At 41.1% G+C, this 19236-nt stretch overlaps 1 protein-coding gene across 1 annotated transcript; it reads left to right on the forward strand.

The window, feature by feature from the left end:
- Nucleotides 1-572: 572 nt before the first annotated feature.
- gabra4 (gamma-aminobutyric acid type A receptor subunit alpha4) lies at nucleotides 573-19141 on the forward strand (the record flags this gene model as incomplete). The annotated part of the gene is made up of 9 exons (XM_083891091.1): nucleotides 573-667; nucleotides 800-918; nucleotides 1800-1867; nucleotides 2058-2278; nucleotides 2817-2899; nucleotides 7881-8024; nucleotides 9641-9793; nucleotides 15205-15461; nucleotides 18578-19141. The coding sequence occupies exons 1-9, from the start codon at nucleotides 582-584 to the stop codon at nucleotides 19139-19141; spliced, it is 1695 nt and encodes a 564-aa protein (XP_083747217.1). The 5' UTR covers nucleotides 573-581.
- Between the last annotated feature and the right edge of the window lie 95 nt (nucleotides 19142-19236).

Raw genomic sequence — 19236 nt, forward strand, 5'->3', positions numbered from 1 at the left:
TGACCAATTGGTTATGATCTGTCTGATGATGGTCTGTTTTAGTGAAGACCAAAACCTGGTCCTAATGAGACAGAACCTCATTTCAGAAGAGCTTGAAGTTGAGTTTTAAATTGTGGTTTTGGTTAGGATAAGGCTTTTGTGTTAAATGTTTTTGGTTAAAGTTAGGGATTAGAGCTTTTGTATGACAGAGAGAAGGGGGGAGCAAGGAGGAAGAGAACGGAGAGAGAGAGAGTGGGAGAGAGAGAGTGAGAGAGGGAGAGAGGGAGATAGAGAGACAACTGTTTGTTTCTCTGGACACCTTCACCACCACAACCACCACCAGCAGCAGCAGCTCCAATCTGGAGGAGAGGTGACCGGGGCTGGGGGGTAAATGTGCGTGCGTGTGCGTGCGTCGAGCGTCTGGCAGAGAGACTGCGTGATAAGCAGAGAGACTATTTCTCAACTTGCCTCCTCTCCGCGCTCTCCGCTCTGCCCCCGGTGTCGCTGGAGTCTCCCTCCCTCCTCCTTCTCCTCTTCCCCGGGACACACGCAGACATCTGTGGTGGTGAGATGTGAAGAGGCTTAAAGTATGGCATGCAAAGATGGTTTCTGCCAAGAAGGAGATGGTGACAGCGATGTGTCCTGCTCTCATTCGGACCCTCCTCTACTTTTTCTGTGTGGCCACTTGGTGAGTCCGCGCACGGTCGCTGTCCGTGGTGCTGAAGTGAAAAACCTCGCGCCTGGATCAATTACGAGGTTTTTGTCGTTTTTTTTTTCTTTTTCTTTCCTGCTCTCCTCAATCTTTTCCTCCTTCTTCTAGTGTAAAGAAAACCTCTGGTCAGACACGGAAGGATGAAAGGCTCTATCCGGCGAATTTTACCCGCATTTTAGACCGACTTCTGGACGGATACGACAACAGGCTGCGACCCGGATTCGGAGGTTTGTGTGCAGAAGTGAAAGTATTTTTCAACTTTTTATATGATGGTGAACATCATATTAAGTGCAATGAAGGTGGTGAAACTTTTGTTTAACATTGTTATAATGTGTGAGCTCACTCTTCTTTAAATGTAATTATTTAAATATGTAAAAATACATGTTTTATAATTTAAAATCCATTGTAAAAAAAAATCCCCACATTTTTGATATTATTATTCCTGCAACAGACATTGCGCAATGTCCTTGAAGGAACATTACAGCAACATTATTATAATCCACCCACCGCGCGCGCGTGTGTGTGTGTGTGTGTGTGTGTGAGTGACTTACATCATGCACCATAATACATGTTTAAGTACTGATGATGTTAAACCGTGTTTCTGATCCGGGTGTATAAGCCCGTCACTTTCTACCTTCTGGAGTGAGGCTCGCACGTTTCAGCGAATGAAGTTACATAACAGACGCTTTTAATGATCCACAGTTCAAGTGGTAAAAGTGCGGATTTTTGGTTTTCTCACACCACGTCTGCAGCCATCAAGCTGCATCACATGCTTTTACGTGCACAAAAAAAACAGCGTATCAGCAGATTATGATGCACTGTAGCGTTGCTTAAACCCAGCACTGACATTCATTTCATCAGTACGAAAGAAAAGAAAATTAAACTAAATAAATGTTTTTACATATTTTAAACAGTTTTTTCCCATTAGTGCCTGTATGAACACACTATGTCTTCAGGCTTATAAAGTGTTAAATATGAGTAACTCAACTGGGACAAGGGTGGATTTAAACGAAAAGTGGGAAGAAATGTGATATATGTTTTTTTTATTATTATTATTATTATTATTATTATTATTATTAATAATAATTATTATTCTTTGACTCAATAGGTCCTGTGACTGAGGTCAAGACCGATATTTATGTGACGAGTTTTGGGCCTGTTTCAGATGTGGAAATGGTATGTACTCATGTTCTATATCTTTTATACTTTTAAAATGTGTTCTATTATCACTTAACATGCAGCCACATGTGTTTATTGCAGAACATGCAGACAACATCCCATCTTTAAAGACAGGGAGTTACATGCTCTTCCGCAGGGAAGTTAACATTCTACTTTGTATGTATACTCCCCACCTCCTCTGTCTTAGGAGTACACAATGGACGTGTTCTTTCGGCAGACATGGGTGGACCAGAGGCTGATGTATGAAGGCCCCATCGAGATTTTAAGGCTGAACAACCTGATGGTGACGAAGGTGTGGACTCCCGACACGTTCTTCAGGAATGGCAAGAAGTCAGTGGCTCACAACATGACAGCTCCTAACAAGCTCTTCCGCATCATGAAGAATGGCACCATCCTCTACACCATGAGGTACTACTGGATATTTATCTCCATGTGTTTACAGTTAATTTGCATAAAACACCTGATTAGTTGTATTGAACTTCAACTTTATCAGATTGTTGTGTGTCTATTTTCTTCCGTATGAATTTGATATTCCAATTTATGATGAAAGAATGGACTGTGCATAAATTCAGTATTCTACATTGCAGGTTTTTGTGCTCATTATAACAGGAGAGAGGAGAGAAGACAGACTGTGTTTTAATTTAAAGCAGGCAGGCAGATTTCCTTTGGAATCTGAGCCAGGCGAACAGTGTAAACAGTAAGAAGGCAGAGCAGAGAAAGCCAAACCTTAAATCCAACTAAGGCAGTCAATTAACAGCCCCGTTGCTTTTTTAGACAAAAGTAAATCCCTAGCCCTTTTGAGTATCACTAATATTTGTATACACTCATGCCAGTGTGCCATCTTTTGGAGCAGCAGTGACACATTTTACCCAAACTCTGGTCCACCATTTTTGCAGAAATCAATGATGAATATTAATGTTAGTGACTTTTCTCTTTCCCCACGCAGGTTGACTATCAATGCTGAGTGTCCCATGAAGCTGGTGAACTTCCCCATGGACGGACACGCATGTCCCCTCAAATTTGGAAGCTGTAAGTTGTGCCAGCGTGGATGTGAGAGTGTATGTATGTGTGCGGTCTAGTTATGACTCGTGTTGTGGGGACTTGTGAGTCAAAAACAAAAGTGGCAAGCTTTTTTTCCAATGTTTTTCCCAGTATTTAAAGCTCCACTGTGTAACTTCATACATCAAAACACTGCTGGCTTTGTTACAGTGAGAAGTGCACGGAATGAGTTAGGAGTAAAAACACACTTTAATTGAGCATCTGCAGTGAGTGACAGAGTTGGCGCTTCTGTGTCTAGCTTTGAAAATACACACACACACATGCACACATAAGCAAACACACACACACAGAGGCTGTTTGCAAAAGTCAGGACTATGAGGACTAGGAGATTTTTTTTTGGCGATGCTTTTTGGAGTTTTCAGCCAGCAGAGACATCAGACTGTCCCTACTCCTCAGCCGAGCCTGCAGAGCTCTCTGAAAGGACTCCTCCAGATTCATATTCCAAACCTTTGCTTCAGTCTCACCGTCCTGCTTTTCTAGCGCAGCTTTTATGCAAAACGCATCACTCTCTGTGTGCAGAGAAGGAATGTTGCCACAGACACACACACACATAAAAAGTACTGCTCTACTGAGAAACACAGACAGAGTCATGTGGAGCTGCATTATATGAACTCATTTGACAATGATTTGAACGAATTTAAAACTCGCACACTGCAGCTTTAATCTGTTTGTGTGTAACAATTTTGTCCTTGATCAAACATCACAGAGAGGAGTAGCAGTTATTGTTTTACCCATCATGATGACTGACTGTGGTCATTCAGGTTCTTCTCACTTGGACTAAATTTGGAAAAAGGGCTTTTGGTGTCAGTGTAGAAATATCTTGGAATCTCCTTCAGTATGATCTCAATATAATTATCTTAATTTTAGCCATCAACTGTCCATTCAAGGCCTGCAATTGCTTTAAATGACACCATGTGTTGTTTTGCATATTTGTGATTTTATCTGTTTGCTTGTTGTCTTTGTTCATACTTGTTATCATTGAAAATGAGGGTCTCCCTCAACTGATTCTAGAGTTTTAAACAAAAGTTAAACAAGATATTTGTCAGAAAACAGAAAAAAAAAGCTTTGTCACATGACTCTGAGCTGTAATCTGTGCCGAAAAGGATCCGCTGAGGAAATGAGCACTGTCAGACACAAAGTGACTGAATGCTAATACTAAATAATGAAGCATTCCATTCTTCATTGTGAACAATAGGGCCCTAACTCAGCATCAGAGTTGAGAGTGTTTAGGCCTCCTGGTCAGCAGAAAAAATTATCTCGGATGAAGGAGTCTCGCAAATAGAGCGTCTCCATCTTATCAGAGAAGAGCAGTGAAGTGATGATTACATCTGCGAGGGAGAGGGAAAGGAAGAGGCGACGAGTTTTGCCTTTACACCCGCCCAATCTGCCATCGGTGACATTGCAGAGGACAAATTCACATCTCTCAGTGATTGTCATCCTTCTCCCCCTCCTCGTGCTCCTCCTTTCACCATCATGCTCTGTTACAGTGAGCCTCCAGTCAGGAGGAAGCCACCATGGATCTGATGTGGCCTGAAGCAAAGGAAAGGTCAGAATTCCTTCCTCTGCCTCAGGATATTACAGACCTATGCCACTGTTTTCCATAGCTCCCTCTCTCTCTCTCTGAGTGTGTGCGCTAATTCCTTAGCTGTCTGCCCTGCCTTCATTTTTGTCTTCATCACTCATCTCCTTCCCCTCTCTCCATCTCCTTCCCTGTTTCTCCATCTGGACTCTGGACTGCACAAGCACGGTGTTTCACTCCACGACACACCAGAGTCATTTCATTTTGGCAGCGCAGTCACTATGCAGCTGATGTGGAGTCCCTGAGCTCAGACAACTGGCATTTTTGTTGTGCCCCCACAGACCGGTCAACCTCGGCAGGGAACACAAGACGCAGGAAATATGGACTTCTTACGATTTACACTGCTGAGATGCAAGCACAATGAAACTGACTGCATCGGTCTGAAGAGTGGATTGGTTGTCTTATATTTCTTTTCATGAGCAAACCTAAGATATAAGACGGTCGTTGCCAGTTTCCCGTTTTATGATGAAAGATCCTTGCTGGCAATTCAACTATAATAATAAAGTCTGTACATCCTGCACTTCTGTTTTATTTTCCTTGCAGAAAAGTAAATTAATTACTGCAGAGTTCCCCATGTTTGAAAAGAGGTGATGGGTCAAACTGCCTTAAAAGTGCTGAGAGCCTTAAAATTAATTAGACTGTGGAGAGTTTTTATTATCCAGTGATGAGACTTTTTTTTTTTTTTTTTTTCTAATCTGGCCAAGAATTCAGAGAAACAATGAACAGGAATGATTGAGGCTTAAAAAAGCTTCACATACAATATAATCTAAGCCGAAATAAACAACTGAACTGAAAAATAACAATACCTAATGTGGAAAGTGTCGCTCATACTGACAAACAAACAAAGGATAAGGAGTCTGGATTTAGCATCTGATTTGTGTGTTTTAGTGTTAAAGTGCCCTTTAAGGCTCTCTGCTCGAAAATTGCACACTCATAATGAAATGAGTATACCTCTGCAACCACAAGGTCTATTTGAATACTTTATGTGTCATAGCAAATGGAACACTTGTGGGATTTGCTAAGATGTGTAAATATCAGTGCAGTGTTACTGGTGAAGAGTAAATGAAGATGGCACACACATTTTTTTTAAATAATTCAGGATGAGAATCTCTTTGGAATGTTGCAGCTGCAGTTATAAACCAATCAAATCAAAGTACAATATGTGAGCATCATCTCTGCAAAGTTTGACTTTGATCAAGTGAAGCAGAACAAAATTAGAGAGGTTTTAGTGCAAAAAGTACAGGTGAGGTCTCCTTTGTCACATTTTAGAAACATCTGTGCCATTTGTATTTTTTCATCTATCAAACTACTTTTTTCACTTTTATATCACTAGTGTTCGATAAAACAGTTTATGGCTTTGATTCAAAGTTCCTGCATGATTGTATTTTCCTTGTTTTTCCCAGTATTTTCCATTCCAAAAACAAACACCAGATGGCTCGAATGAGCTGTCTCTCTCTTTATTGGCCTTTAACTCAGCGAGGGATGGGTCTATATAAATGATTGACACCTCTGTGGCTTCCTTACAGCCAATAGAAGGGCGCTGTCATCTCGAAATTTTGATTGACAGCTTTGTTAGCCAATGAGAAGCAGCGTATCTCCATAATGCTTTGTCGTTGACTGCTTTGTATTCTGTCAGAAACAGCGGAGTCTCAGCTTTCATTTGAACCATAGGTGTGTTTTGGACAAAGTACCAGAACGTTAGATCCAGAAATGCGGCTAGTGGGTTGAAGCAGTGGTTCTGTGCGAAGTTTGATATGTAATGTAATTTAGTGTTATTTGAGCTGTGTTTGTCACATTTAAAAAAGCCCAGATTCTGTTGTTCAATTTGATGCCCAGGGTCAATATTTTCTCTCAAGTTTCAAGTTTCACGCAACCTGTTTACGAATTATTTACGAACAATGTCTCAGGGTCCCCCGATTGGGTAGTGTACTTAAACGATTCACAAATAATGGACATCATCTGCACTAACTCTGCAATATACTCAGATTTTTGGCTCTGATTAGTGGGAATTAGCATGTTCATTTCTTCTTCCTCATTTTGTTTCCGAGGCGGGGCCACACAGTGGCTAGCACTGAGGGTTGCTGAGCCCGTCTTTTTGTGTGGAGTTTGCATGTTCTCCATGTGTGGGTTTTCTCTTGGTTCTCCAGTTTCCTCCAAAAACATGCAGAGGTTACATTGAACAGTCTAAATTGTTGGTAGGCGAGTGTGTGAGTAGATGGATGTTTGTCTCTATGCTCTGTGATGGACTGGTGACCTACTCAGGGTGTACCTCACCCTTTATCCCTGTGTCAGCTGGGATTTTCACAAGTGGCCACTCTGCAGGTGGATGGATGTTTCCAATGTGTTTGTGACATTACATTTTACACATGGGTGATACAAGCGCAAACACAAAACAAAAACAGAGGGCAGACACAACCACTGGCAATGAGAATGGTGTTAACCCACTTTTTTTTTTTTAGCAGGTTTATAAATTCCAGGTAGAGCTGCTTATTTTATTTTGAGAGAGGCTGAAGTTGGTGAAAACTGATCATGTTTTTAAGAGTTTATGATCTCACATAGTAGTTTCAGGTCTACTTCAATACAGCATTGTGTCCATTTACTAAGTTGTGGTCCATTGAGAGAAAAGTAACCTATGCTTAAGGGGCGTGGTCATGGTGTGATTGACAGTGTGATCTGCTGATCCTGTTGCTCTCAGTAAGATTCCCTCCCTCTCTTCTTCTCCACCTCCACGCTTTAATCCAAATATGGTCTCTTCTGTTTCTAAGTAAAGCTAAAATGGCACAGGCCAAGTGGTTGACAAATGAATGTCAGAGCGGGGTTGGCTCTTGTGACATGACAGTGGAGAAAGCATGTGAGACTGAGTGGAAACATTGAAGTTGTGGGTTGTAAACAACAAAACAAAACAAAACAATGATTTGAAAGACAAAAAAAAACCCTCAGTGAAGAGTAGGAGGGCTGACATTATCTTCACTGAAGACCTGGACGACTGAGAGCCTTCACAAACAGTATGAACAGTTGACAGTTTTTCATTATGAGTGACACCTTTCATTTTAGCAAATACAAAAGCTAGGCAGACAATGGAAATAATAACGGTATTTTTAGTCCTTTTATTTATCTTGTGCAAAATCGTAACTGTATTACATATGGAAACAGAAAAGGAAATTAAAAGATATGTCAATTGTAAAATTAGGTGAAGGAAGAGGAAATGTGGTGAGAAAACTATATCAAACTTATAAATGTACTGTATGCAACTGAAAACATACTTACGCATGTATTTACTGTATGTGAATGTTCACGCTCTTGTAACAGCACGTGCGAGTTCACCTGACTGTCAGTGACTCACACTGGTGCTGCTGTGCTGTCTGCCCACAGATGCTTATCCTAAAACAGAGATGATCTATACTTGGACCAAAGGGCCCGAGCACTCAGTGGAGGTTCCACCCGAGTCCTCCAGCCTCGTTCAGTACGATCTTATTGGCCAGACGGTCTCCAGTGAAACCATTAAGTCCATCACTGGTAAGTCGTGCTCGTCCTGTCACCAGCTTCCTGTGAAACGGCTGCTGAAGTGATGTGATGAAATGAAGTCTTTCACTTTTTTTGTGTTACTACAGAATGTTAAATCTGCTCTCTGCTGTTGAAAGCAAACGTCTGTGTGTGTATTACAGCCTGTCAAACCTGGTGAGGCGAGCCAAGGAATTTTCATTTATAATTTCATAAACTGAGGTAGATTTAAGGTGCTGCACAGAGACATAAACACAACACAGAGAAAAAGGAACTAAATTGAGAAATAAAACAACTAACAACATATATATTATGTCATATTTGTATACATTAAATATATATAAATTACAACATTTTCAACCCTGTCTAAATCCATAAAAATCATTGTTTTTAAGGTAGCACCAACCAGTCTTTTATAAAGTACCTTAAGGAGATACTTGAGTATAAGTATCTTACCAGAAAATGACTTTGGTAGAAGCTGAAGTCACTTAAAAAAATAAATAAAAATAAAATAATATTACTTAAGTAAAAGTCTTAAAGTATATGACAGTTAATGTACTTTGCTATCAATACATAATTTTCTGATATAAAATGCACTTTAGTTTTAAAAAGTTGAAGAACAATGATTGAGCTATGGAAGCTCAGTGGTAGGGCTTGTTGTCGTTCAACTGGATGGTTGCAGGTTCAATTCCTGGCTCTGCTCGTCTATATGTGTCCTTGAGCAAGACACTAATCCAAACCCTTTATTGAATCGTGTGAATGGGCGAATGGCAAAACTGTAGTGTTAAAGCAGTTAATCAAGACTAGAAAAGCTCTATATAAATAAAGACCATAATACCAACTCTTCTTCTTCTGGTTTTATTTGGTAGTAACAAGTAACAGAGATAGTTAGAGGAAATGTTGTGGAGTAAAGTACAAGTTGTTAGAAATATAAATAACAAAGTAAAGTACAGTGCAGTAATTAAGTATTGGTACTTTGTTACATTACAACACTGGGTAACTCTTGGTCTTGGTTTCACATTGGTCACCTTTCAATGAAGTATTCTACTTTACCTGTCTCTGCTAGATCCTCAGGGATAAACCCTCTATGAAATAAATATCTGTTGGTACTATTTAGCCAGTGTGTTTTCTTTTATTTATTTATTCATTTTGTTGTGTGTATTTTTCACTACTCTTTGTGGTTTGCTGCACAAATACAAAGAGGAACCAAACAAGACAACAATTGATGCCACACTACATCCTGATGTCATGAAACAAGAAGGTCTTTTTTTTATTATTGAATATCCTTAGCAACCGTATAATAGGTTAAAACGGTAAAAACATTAAAAACTTAATGAGGATGCTTTGACTCCTGCAGACATGAGATCGAAACCAAACACTGTAAATATCACATTAATACTGAAGGATCAGAGGAAAAAAAGGTTTTAGCAGCAGACAGGTGCAACCAGTGGCATCTGACCCTTTTAGTGCCATTGGACGGGCGTTTTATAAAGTAAAGGAAGGATATATATTAAAAAAAAATAAAAAATAAAAAATAAAATCAAATGTGACATTGGTTTTGAGCTGTGTTTACTGGAACATGTCAGCTTTAAATTCATTGTTAATAAATCCCATGTCTCTTCCTCCTCCAGGTGAATATGTGGTGATGACGGTCTACTTCCACTTGAAACGTAAAATGGGCTACTTCATGATTCAGACATATATCCCCTGCATAATGACAGTAATCCTCTCCCAAGTGTCCTTCTGGATCAATAAAGAATCAGTGCCGGCGCGCACTGTCTTTGGTACGTAGTGTGAACCTCACTCATCGTATACCTTTCTGATGCATGCACCCAAACACAGCACTGTGCAAGTCCACGCTGTTTGATCATTGTGTGAAAGTGGAAGATGCTGTAATTTGATGAACAGGAGAAGCAAATCCAGAGTTTTTACGGTCAGGGAAATTGACCAAATAAAGGGTCTGCAAACACTTTGGATTATACAATAAATGTTATATATAAATTATAGTACAGGATGGGAAAATATAAAAAGGTCAATAAGAGCTTCTTATTTACATAGGGTAAAATAAGCTCTGTCATATAAATTGTCCTGTGTTAATTGTATTGACTTTTTTGTTTTTCAGATAATGAGTTTATGCCTGAAAAACAATATTTCAATTCTTAAATAATGTCTACATTTTAAACAGAAGCCTGTAAAAATAACCGTGCCTTTATTGTTTTAGCAGCATTTTGTGGCAGTAAATAAAAAAAAAACACGATTGCTTTTTTTTCCCCAATAAGAGGGTGGAGAATTTACTAATCACAGTTATGCCCCATTACTTTGACAGATGGGTTGCTGTTTATGCCGTTCTTCATACTGAAAAGGGTTATAGATCAATTAAAAGCTGCAAATAAGTTTGTCTGGTTTTTCTCTGCGGTGAGAAATCTCAACTCTCAAACACTTCTCTCAAATCTGTTTCTGGCTGACAGCAGTGTTTGGTCAAACAGTGACAGCTTGCAGAATCACTAAAGGTGACTGTACCAATCACACTAATGGTTGTCACTTCAATGTCACCTGTTTCCATTCAGCGTGCATGTGACAGTAAAGTGTGACCATATTGTCAAACCTCCCAAACTGTGATCCAGAAATATTCTGGTCTGTTATATTAACATTTCTACACAAATATTAAAACACATATATTCTCCCTGTGTTTTTTTAAAAACTGGTTTGGGAAAATAAAAGTGTATCGGATATTGTGATCGTGGCTAAAAGTGGGACGCAGTTGAAAACTGTGATATTTAAGTGTTTCGGAGATGTTTGAAAGGCTCTCGGGACACTCTGCTTGAATCCAGGGCAGCTCCGAATTCTGGGTTTCAAGACACAGCGTGTGCATTTACTGTGGACTGCACAGTTTGTGTTTTGGTGAACAGAGCAGAGCAGAGCAGAGCAGAGCAGCCCTGTGTGACCAGGTGTACAAGTTCAACAATGACGGACTTGCATGGTGCAGTGTAATAAAGCGCTGGAGGATCAGTGCTGCTGTCCTGCTGGGGCCAGAGCAGCTGCACTGCCCCCGCCATCAACTGCCCATCAGAACAGAGAATTCACAGCAGCACAGCTATTGTTGTCGTCTGTATAGAGCGTGTGAGGCAGCGGATTCCTGCTCTTATCAGCTGCGTGTGACATGCGAGTGTGTGCGTTTGTGTGTCTGTGGTGGCTGAGATTGGCTAGAAGTGGATGGAGGGTTGATCTCTGTTTGGATTTCTTTCCCTAGTCCCGTCAGAGACACGTTCTGCCTCAGAGACTTGACCACTGTGTCCTGTTGTCAGTTTGTCGGGGAAGACAAACAGGAGGGAGGATTATATTTGGAGATTCAGATGGAGAGGTCAGAGTAAAAGCAAGCACAGTTTTTGCGCAGCTTATTAGGACACAGCTTTGACCTCCAGCCACTGTGAACAACCTGAACAAATCCTTATCCCTTATACCTTAACAATAACCAGAACATACTTAAAGGGACACTGTGTAATATTTATGGGTTTATATAACCCAAAATCCACTTTTTTATACATATTATGTGCTCCTGCATTGTCTAGTCGCTGTATAATAGTTTTTGTTTCATTTTCGTAGTGTTTCAAAAAGTCATGTAAAATAACATGGTCGCGGGCCGTGGTTGCATAGCCACTGTTAGCAGCGAGACGCCATGTTTCTTCCGGAGCCTGTAAGGACAAACGCGAGAGAACAAATCAAGCGTCGCTTTACTTGTAGCGGAAGTCCCGCCTCCTCTCTCTCCGCTTCGTCTGCTACGGCCGCAGTAGCTCGCCCTCTCCCTCGCCTCACGAACCTCATCTGCTGACACGGAGAAAGACGACGAGGACGACATTTGACCAGCTGAGGATACCGTAGCGCTCAGGGAAGGGAGGGGGTGAGCAGAGGAGCAGTTCTTTGTTGTAAATTTCAGCCTCTCCTCTAGATGGCACTATAAACTACTTACTTCACCTTTAACATTAAGTATTTTGCAAACACTTTGATCCAAAGCGAATTACAAGAGAGGAATAAGCAAGAAGTCTTGGAAAGAACCCTCGCTAAGACCAGTGGACTGATAGAGGGTGAGAGTGCCAGGGTGGATGCAAGTGCAGAAAGAGATGCAGGGGAGGGGGTAGGGGTAGGGGTAAGGACAGAAGATGCTCTTGGAAGATACTCTTCCTACCGCTTTATCCTCCACTTGAGGGTCGCAGGGTGCGCTGGTGCCAATCTCAGCTGACATAGGGCAAAAGTGTGGGGTACACCCTGGACAGGTCGCCAGTCCATCACAGGGACACATAGAGACAAACAACATTTCACTCTTCCTGAAAACATACACAATTTTACCTTTATTTAGAACAGACAGTGAATCAAAGACGGACAAGGTGAGAGAGTAGGGACATTGTGTAGAGAGTAGGGGTAAATTGTGTGACTGGGTCAAAAAGAACTATAGACCTACTTCATATGTGCATTGGTGGAGGTGATCACAAAGTGAGGTCACGCATGATGGAGATGCCTGACCTTGTTTTTACCAAAATGTTTCTCATTCATTCCTCTTGTAAAAGTTAGATGAGAAGATTGTACATAAATGGAGCTGGGAGGTGATGAGCTTAGCAGAAAGACTGGGAGCAGCAGGAAAACAGCTTCTGTGGCTCTTTTTTCTAAAGCACCCTAATTAATGCAGTGGATGTTGATTGTATAGTTACATCCTGTAGGCTACCTGTTTGCAGAACAAAAGCTGAGCTCACCACTTTCAAAAAAGTGTCATTTTGTCACTGTAAGTTTTCAAGGTAAACAGCGTTATGTAGCGCAAGCATTATGATGTCACTCGTGGACCTGGCTTATGTAACTCAGTGCAATGTCTCTTTCACCATTTCTCACATCTTTTTTTATGAGGAAAAAGGAAAAGTGTGTTTGCTTTTGTCCACAAATCAACTTCACTGTATAAGCAAGTATAGGTTCATTCACACTGCAATCTTTCACGTTACACTTGTAGTTTGCATTGATGACGCATTCTTATTCATTCAAGCCTATTTCACTCTGATATTAACGGGTGTATCTGGGATATTTAAACTGTGGTGAAGTCACTAACCCAGCATTGCCATGCGGTGTCTCTTACACCCTTGCATCACCTGTGCAGGAGTTGTAATATCACAAACATTTGAGAAACTGGCGAAACCTCTCCTTATTTACCTCGCTTGTTCGGAGTGCACAGATACAACAACGATCCTGCATTTCTGATACTGTGTAGAGACCTTTGATGAATCTCTGAACATTGACACATTGATCAGCCCAATTAAAAAAAAGAAAGAAAAAAAAACCTCAGGCAACCAAAGATAATAATGCAGATATCCTCACATTTGGTGTTGCCAGGCATCATTGACACACCTTTTTCACCGATCTGCACCATTAAGACCTTTAGTTGCACAGTTTGGAAGAAGAGAGGAACAAAAGGAGAAATATTATGCATATTTCCAATATCCATCAATCTCCTCGTTTTTCATCTTTTTTTATACCAGTTATGTATTAGAGGTTAATGTCCTCAGTCTGTGGCCTCGAGCCACAGTTCACCTATCAATGTCATCCAGCTGCTTTTGATTGACATGTAATTATATGGCGGTCACGTCCGGGGCAGAGGGGATGGATTTATGTTGGGCAAGGACTCGGCAGCGTGGATTGTTCCAGATCTCCAATGTAAAGGGGACTTTCTGCAAATCACATTATTGCTACTGGTTAATATTAGCAAGGATGAAAGACGAGTTACAGACATACTGAATGTATACTTTAACGTTTTTGGAGGAACCAGACGTGACCTGTTTCAGGTTTATTTAACTGCACCCAGTCTTGGTTACACATGAACAAATGAATGAATGAAACATGGCAGTACTTTCTAAGACGGACTGTATATGAGACTCATTCAATTAGGTTCTTAAACTCCGAGTTGTATTCCTATCCGTGCACCAATAGTAAAACAAAGACAACATACTTTTTTAGCTATATGCTTGTTTAAAGGTGCATTATGTAATAAATCTAAAAAACTGGCCATAAAATCCTCCTAATATGTCACAGAGACTCAGGGATAATGTTGATAATGAACGCAAATCATTTTTATGTTTTGAAATGATGTGTTGGCATGTGGCGCCACCTACCATATACCAATCATTGCAGTCAGTAGAGTCGAAGAGAAGGAAATTACAAAGCTTTATGTGATGGACAGATGTCGTTGCTAAATTCACGATGAGTTTTACATCTTTAATCTCTTTGGTTTTTAAGTTCCAAATACTTAAGCACTACTTATTATCAGCGTTGAGCACAAATGTCAGAAAGTTATCATTCCTATTCTCATATACCTCTCATAGCCTTCATTTGGAGATGCCAGACTAATCTTAACCCTCTTTTCTTGTCTGAATTATTTTAACCACATCACAAGCTTTTATTGTAATTTAATCCAGCAAGTCGTCTTCTGCTGGAAGCTTTGTACAATTCTCTGCTGTGTCTAATCCTGCTGTTTGGTAAAACTGGTGAACTCATAACCCTGACATACACGATGTTTACGGGACATCCTGAAGTCAGAGCTTTCAGATAATTGAACAGGTCACGAATACGAACGGGGTAGAGGTCAAAAGTGTTGCTGCTATCAACTGCCTGCATTTACAGTTGACATTTCTGGAGTGAGCAAAAAAAAAAAGCGCTAAAAATATTGGACTTTGAAGCAGCAAGGGCACAAATTGTTCTGCCTAAAGGTAGCCAAAACATTTTTTTTTTATAAATAAATAAATCATCAGTTACTGTTGGAGGAGAGAAAGTGCCTCTTTTTGCACATCCCCCATTTCAAAGACACAAATGTACAGTATGTGTCTCATTATCACGCAGCACTCTGCAGTTAATGAATATTGCTGATGAGAATGTAATGTGCACGGGTTATTGAACATATGCTATTGGGGAGCGATGCCATTTATTTAGCGTTGACATAGAAAAAGTTGAAGGTGATCTGCACTCACATTGTGTCTGATGAAAGATGACACGAAAGATGTTGATATATATATATATATATATATATATATAGCTGCTTTACAGTGTTTAAGGGTTAGGGTTACAGTGTTTGTTTTTGACTTACCGACAGAGATTTCCAACTTTTACAAGACACTTCTTGGTTCATACGGTTGATATTGTTGCTTTTTCGTTGTCACAATTACAGGCATAACCACCGTCCTGACCATGACGACACTCAGCATCAGTGCCCGCCACTCTCTCCCCAAGGTCTCGTATGCCACTGCGATGGACTGGTTCATCGCTGTCTGCTTTGCCTTCGTCTTCTCTGCCCTAATTGAGTTTGCTGCCGTAAACTACTTCACCCAAGCGGAGATCGAGCGGGCCAAAAAGAAGCCGGCCAAATGTCCCCCTGGTCCCCAAACAACGCCTGTCAAGGTCAAGGACACAGAGGAAGTGCTGCAGGTGATTTTCTTGTTTCCCTCAAAGTGGCTGTGGCAAATAACCTGATAGGGCTTTATTTGAAGGAGCACTTACACACCGTGTCCCTTATTATGTGCTTACTGTATGTGGCCTGACAGCCTGACAAGAGCTACAATAATCCAAAACATAGCAAAAATCATCATTGCAGACTATTATACAAACAGAACATTATGAAATGTTTTTAAAATGATATTTTAAAAAAAGGGTTTAAAAATATTTAGTGCCAAAATCTGATATACTGTATCTGTCACACAATTTAAACACAGAATTCTAATTGATCATTATTGATCATTCACATGTTATTCATGTCACAATTGCTTCCAATTGCCTCTTACCGTTGCTCCTTGACACTTTAAAAATCACATTCTTGTGACCTCAGATCACGTAGCTGGTGTTCAGTCATAACACTGACTATAATATGAGCTCATTTGTTGTCTCTGGTTTACAGACGACAGACTAATGTGAAGGTGTGAACACAAAAACAAACGGGTCTAAAAACAGCCTTACAGATGTGTGTGGCTAACCACGAGGTGTGTGTTTGCTGTGGAGCCTTCTTTCTTATGAAATCCACCAAAAATCTGCAGCGATTTTTCTATCACTGGCTGAAACTGATTACACAGACCGCAGAGAAACTGTTTTATAAATTTGATCAGAATTGATGACTGTGCCATGAAGCTATTTTAGAGCACTTAGTAACTATGTATGATGAATGTGATGGAGCTGTCGCACTGTATTTGTGGCTGCTCTATAACAAACAGATATAGGATTTCTCTCTATATATATTGTAAAAAGTGCACATTAGCACCTATAACTATAGCATAGAATTACATTTAGACTATAGATTCACTGTGAAGTCATCACTGAAGATGACATAACCCAGCAATGCATATGTCAGTTTTACACTAACTACTTTAAGTTGCTCCCTGCAGTCCAAATCCTAGTGTGGTGTAATCCATTCCTGAATGCAGTATAGTGACAACAGCACTTCAGTGGATTAGTACGTTGCCACGGCAACATGGCCCGAGTACATCTGTATAGGTTTCCAGAAAGGCTCTTGCTCTGGGGAAATAAAAAAAAAAGAAGAAGAATACTCTTCTCCTAAAGAGCAGGTCCTGTTAGTTTTACCAAAGGGCTTGACACGAAGGCTGAGGTGTAAACCTAACCCCGACCTCATCCGAACCATACATCACTGAATAACTTACGTTATGTTTTGAGGACTCCCCAAAATGTATAATTACTGGAACACAGACACACATGGGTCACAATAACGCGGCATCCTTTCAGTGTAAAAAGAGGGCTGGATTATTCTTGTAAATGCCTTAGTCCCAGTGTCACACTCTCACTGCTTGAAAACATAAACTCTCAAAGCATAAGCTGCTTTGACGCTACACTGCATTACCGCCTCAATGCAATGCTACCTACTTTCTGTCCTAAGCTTGTGTGAAATGAGTGAAATCCTTGGTAAGTGACATCTGTAAAGCACACACACTCTTATCGTCCGCTGAATGATGAAGGCCATCTGTGTCAGGGCAAGTGTAATCAGATCAATATGATAAGGTTTATGTCACTGGGACCACAGTTCTGGCTTTGCCTCGTCTGAAAACACTTCCTGTTTGCTTCAAACGTGACACAGACGGAGGAATGAGACTGTCGTTACGACTGGCACTTCTCATATTCTCTGTTTAACAGTATTTTTCACTCACTCAGACCAGTGTTTCCACTTGATATTCATTGGTGTAGTTGTTAGCACTTGGGTGCAAAATGACCCGGATTCACGCCCCAATCAGAACAAGGGTCTTTCTGCATGGAGTTTGCGAGTTTGTGTGTGCGGGGATTAGGCATATTGGATACTCTAAATCAGGAGTTCTCAAAGTTTTGATACCTGAGGGTCAGTTTAGGAACCCAACATTGGACTGAGGGCCGCCAAAGTAAAAAACTGAAAGAAATCCATCCATCCATCCATCCATTATCTACCGCTTTATCCTCCACCAGAGGGTCGCGGGGTGTGCTGTGCCTATCTCAGCAGACATTGGGCGATAGGCGAGGTACACCCTGGACAGTTGAAAGAAATCCCATTTGTAATAATTTTAATGACCAGATTGCAGTTCTACAGTTTACACTTATTGGTCTGTATCCAGTAATGTCCAATAAACATTTAACAAGCTCAGTAGCTCCTGGATTAAAACTATCAACTGTAATTCATTGCGGGCCGCCAGAAATGTTTCTGCGTGCCGCCATTGGGCCACACTTTGAGAACCAATGCTAAATTGACTGTAGATGCGTGAGGGGATGGTTGTTTGTCTGTATATGTGTCTGTGATGGACTGGAGAACTGTCCAGGGTGTACCCGCCTCAGCTGAAATTGGCACAGCGCCCCTGTGACACTCATGCGGAGGATTAAAGCCATAGAAGATGGATGGATGATAATTTGGAGAAGTGTTTTTACTTATTTACATGGATTATATAAACAACCAAACAAGAACTGGATTTTTGAGTCTGACACTGCAATTGGCCAGTATCAATTTTGTTAAATGAAAAATGTATATAATGGCTATATGCTGCAAATTCGGAGTTATAAAACAACTGTTCCCTTTATTTAGTGCCGCTGAGGCCAATATGAATTTTCCCAAGGGACCAATAAAATGAATGAAATAGTTTAGGTTTATAAATTTAGCAGTTTTGCAATCTTGAATAGTGTTAAATTGAACTCTTTTAAAACAAAAAATAGTTAAATTCCAGAGCGTATTTGTTTTTTGAACTGTAAGTACATCAAACTCTTTCTTGGGGTGCTGTGCCAATCTCAGCTGACATAAGGCAATAGGTGGGGTCACACCCTGAACAGCTCGCCAGTCCATACAGGGCCACACATAGAGACACGAGACAATTTAGAATGTCCAATTTTATCCTAATCCCCATATTGCATGTTTTTGGACTGTTGAAGGAAGCCCATGCACACACTGGGAGAACATGCAGACTCCATGCAGGAAGGCCCTTGTTCCAACCGGGGCTTGAACCCAGGTCTTCTTGCTGCAAAGGAAAAGAGTGCTAACCACTATGCTAACCTCCTCTAAATATCTTAATGTTTATTCTTTGTTCCAGCAAAATTCTGATACCAACGGTAACCTGAGAAAGCGGATGAACTATATCTATCAGCAAGAGCCGAGCAGTCAACAGAGAGCCCAGTCCACCACCAGCATTTCAGTCGTAGGAAGAGCCCGACCACTGCGACATTTAGCCGCTGGAGTCAACGGGAGCTCCTCCACCCTCTCCCGCGTCAGCCCCAAGTCTGAGAGCCTGCTCAGCGTGGCGTCGTCCTCTGCTCAGCTGGTGAAGAGTGCACCTCAGGCCGCTGCCTCCACGCCAGATGTGATGGCGGGGACGCCATGCAAGCAGAACACCACCACCACCACCGCCGCCACCGCCTCCTCCTCCTCCTCTTTGCAGCATCTGCTGGGCCCCAAGCTGGAGCGCATCCAGATGATGGGGAACAAGCTGGAGCTGAAGCAGACGCCATGCTCCCAACCCACCACTGCTGGTATGGGCGGAACCAGCAAAATTGACAAATATGCACGGATCCTCTTCCCGGTCTCCTTTGGGGCATTTAACATGGTCTACTGGGTGGTCTACTTATCAAGGGACACCATGGTGGCCAAAGGTGGTTAGATGATGTTCCGGCAGATGTAGTAGTTGACTTTTATCAGATGGAAAGCAAGTAAGGATTATGGAAGTTTGCAAACAATATTTGGAAATTGTTGTTC

Source organism: Microchirus variegatus, assembly GCF_963457635.1.
Source record: "Microchirus variegatus genome assembly, chromosome: 6".
Taxonomy (NCBI): Eukaryota; Metazoa; Chordata; class Actinopteri; order Pleuronectiformes; family Soleidae; genus Microchirus; species Microchirus variegatus.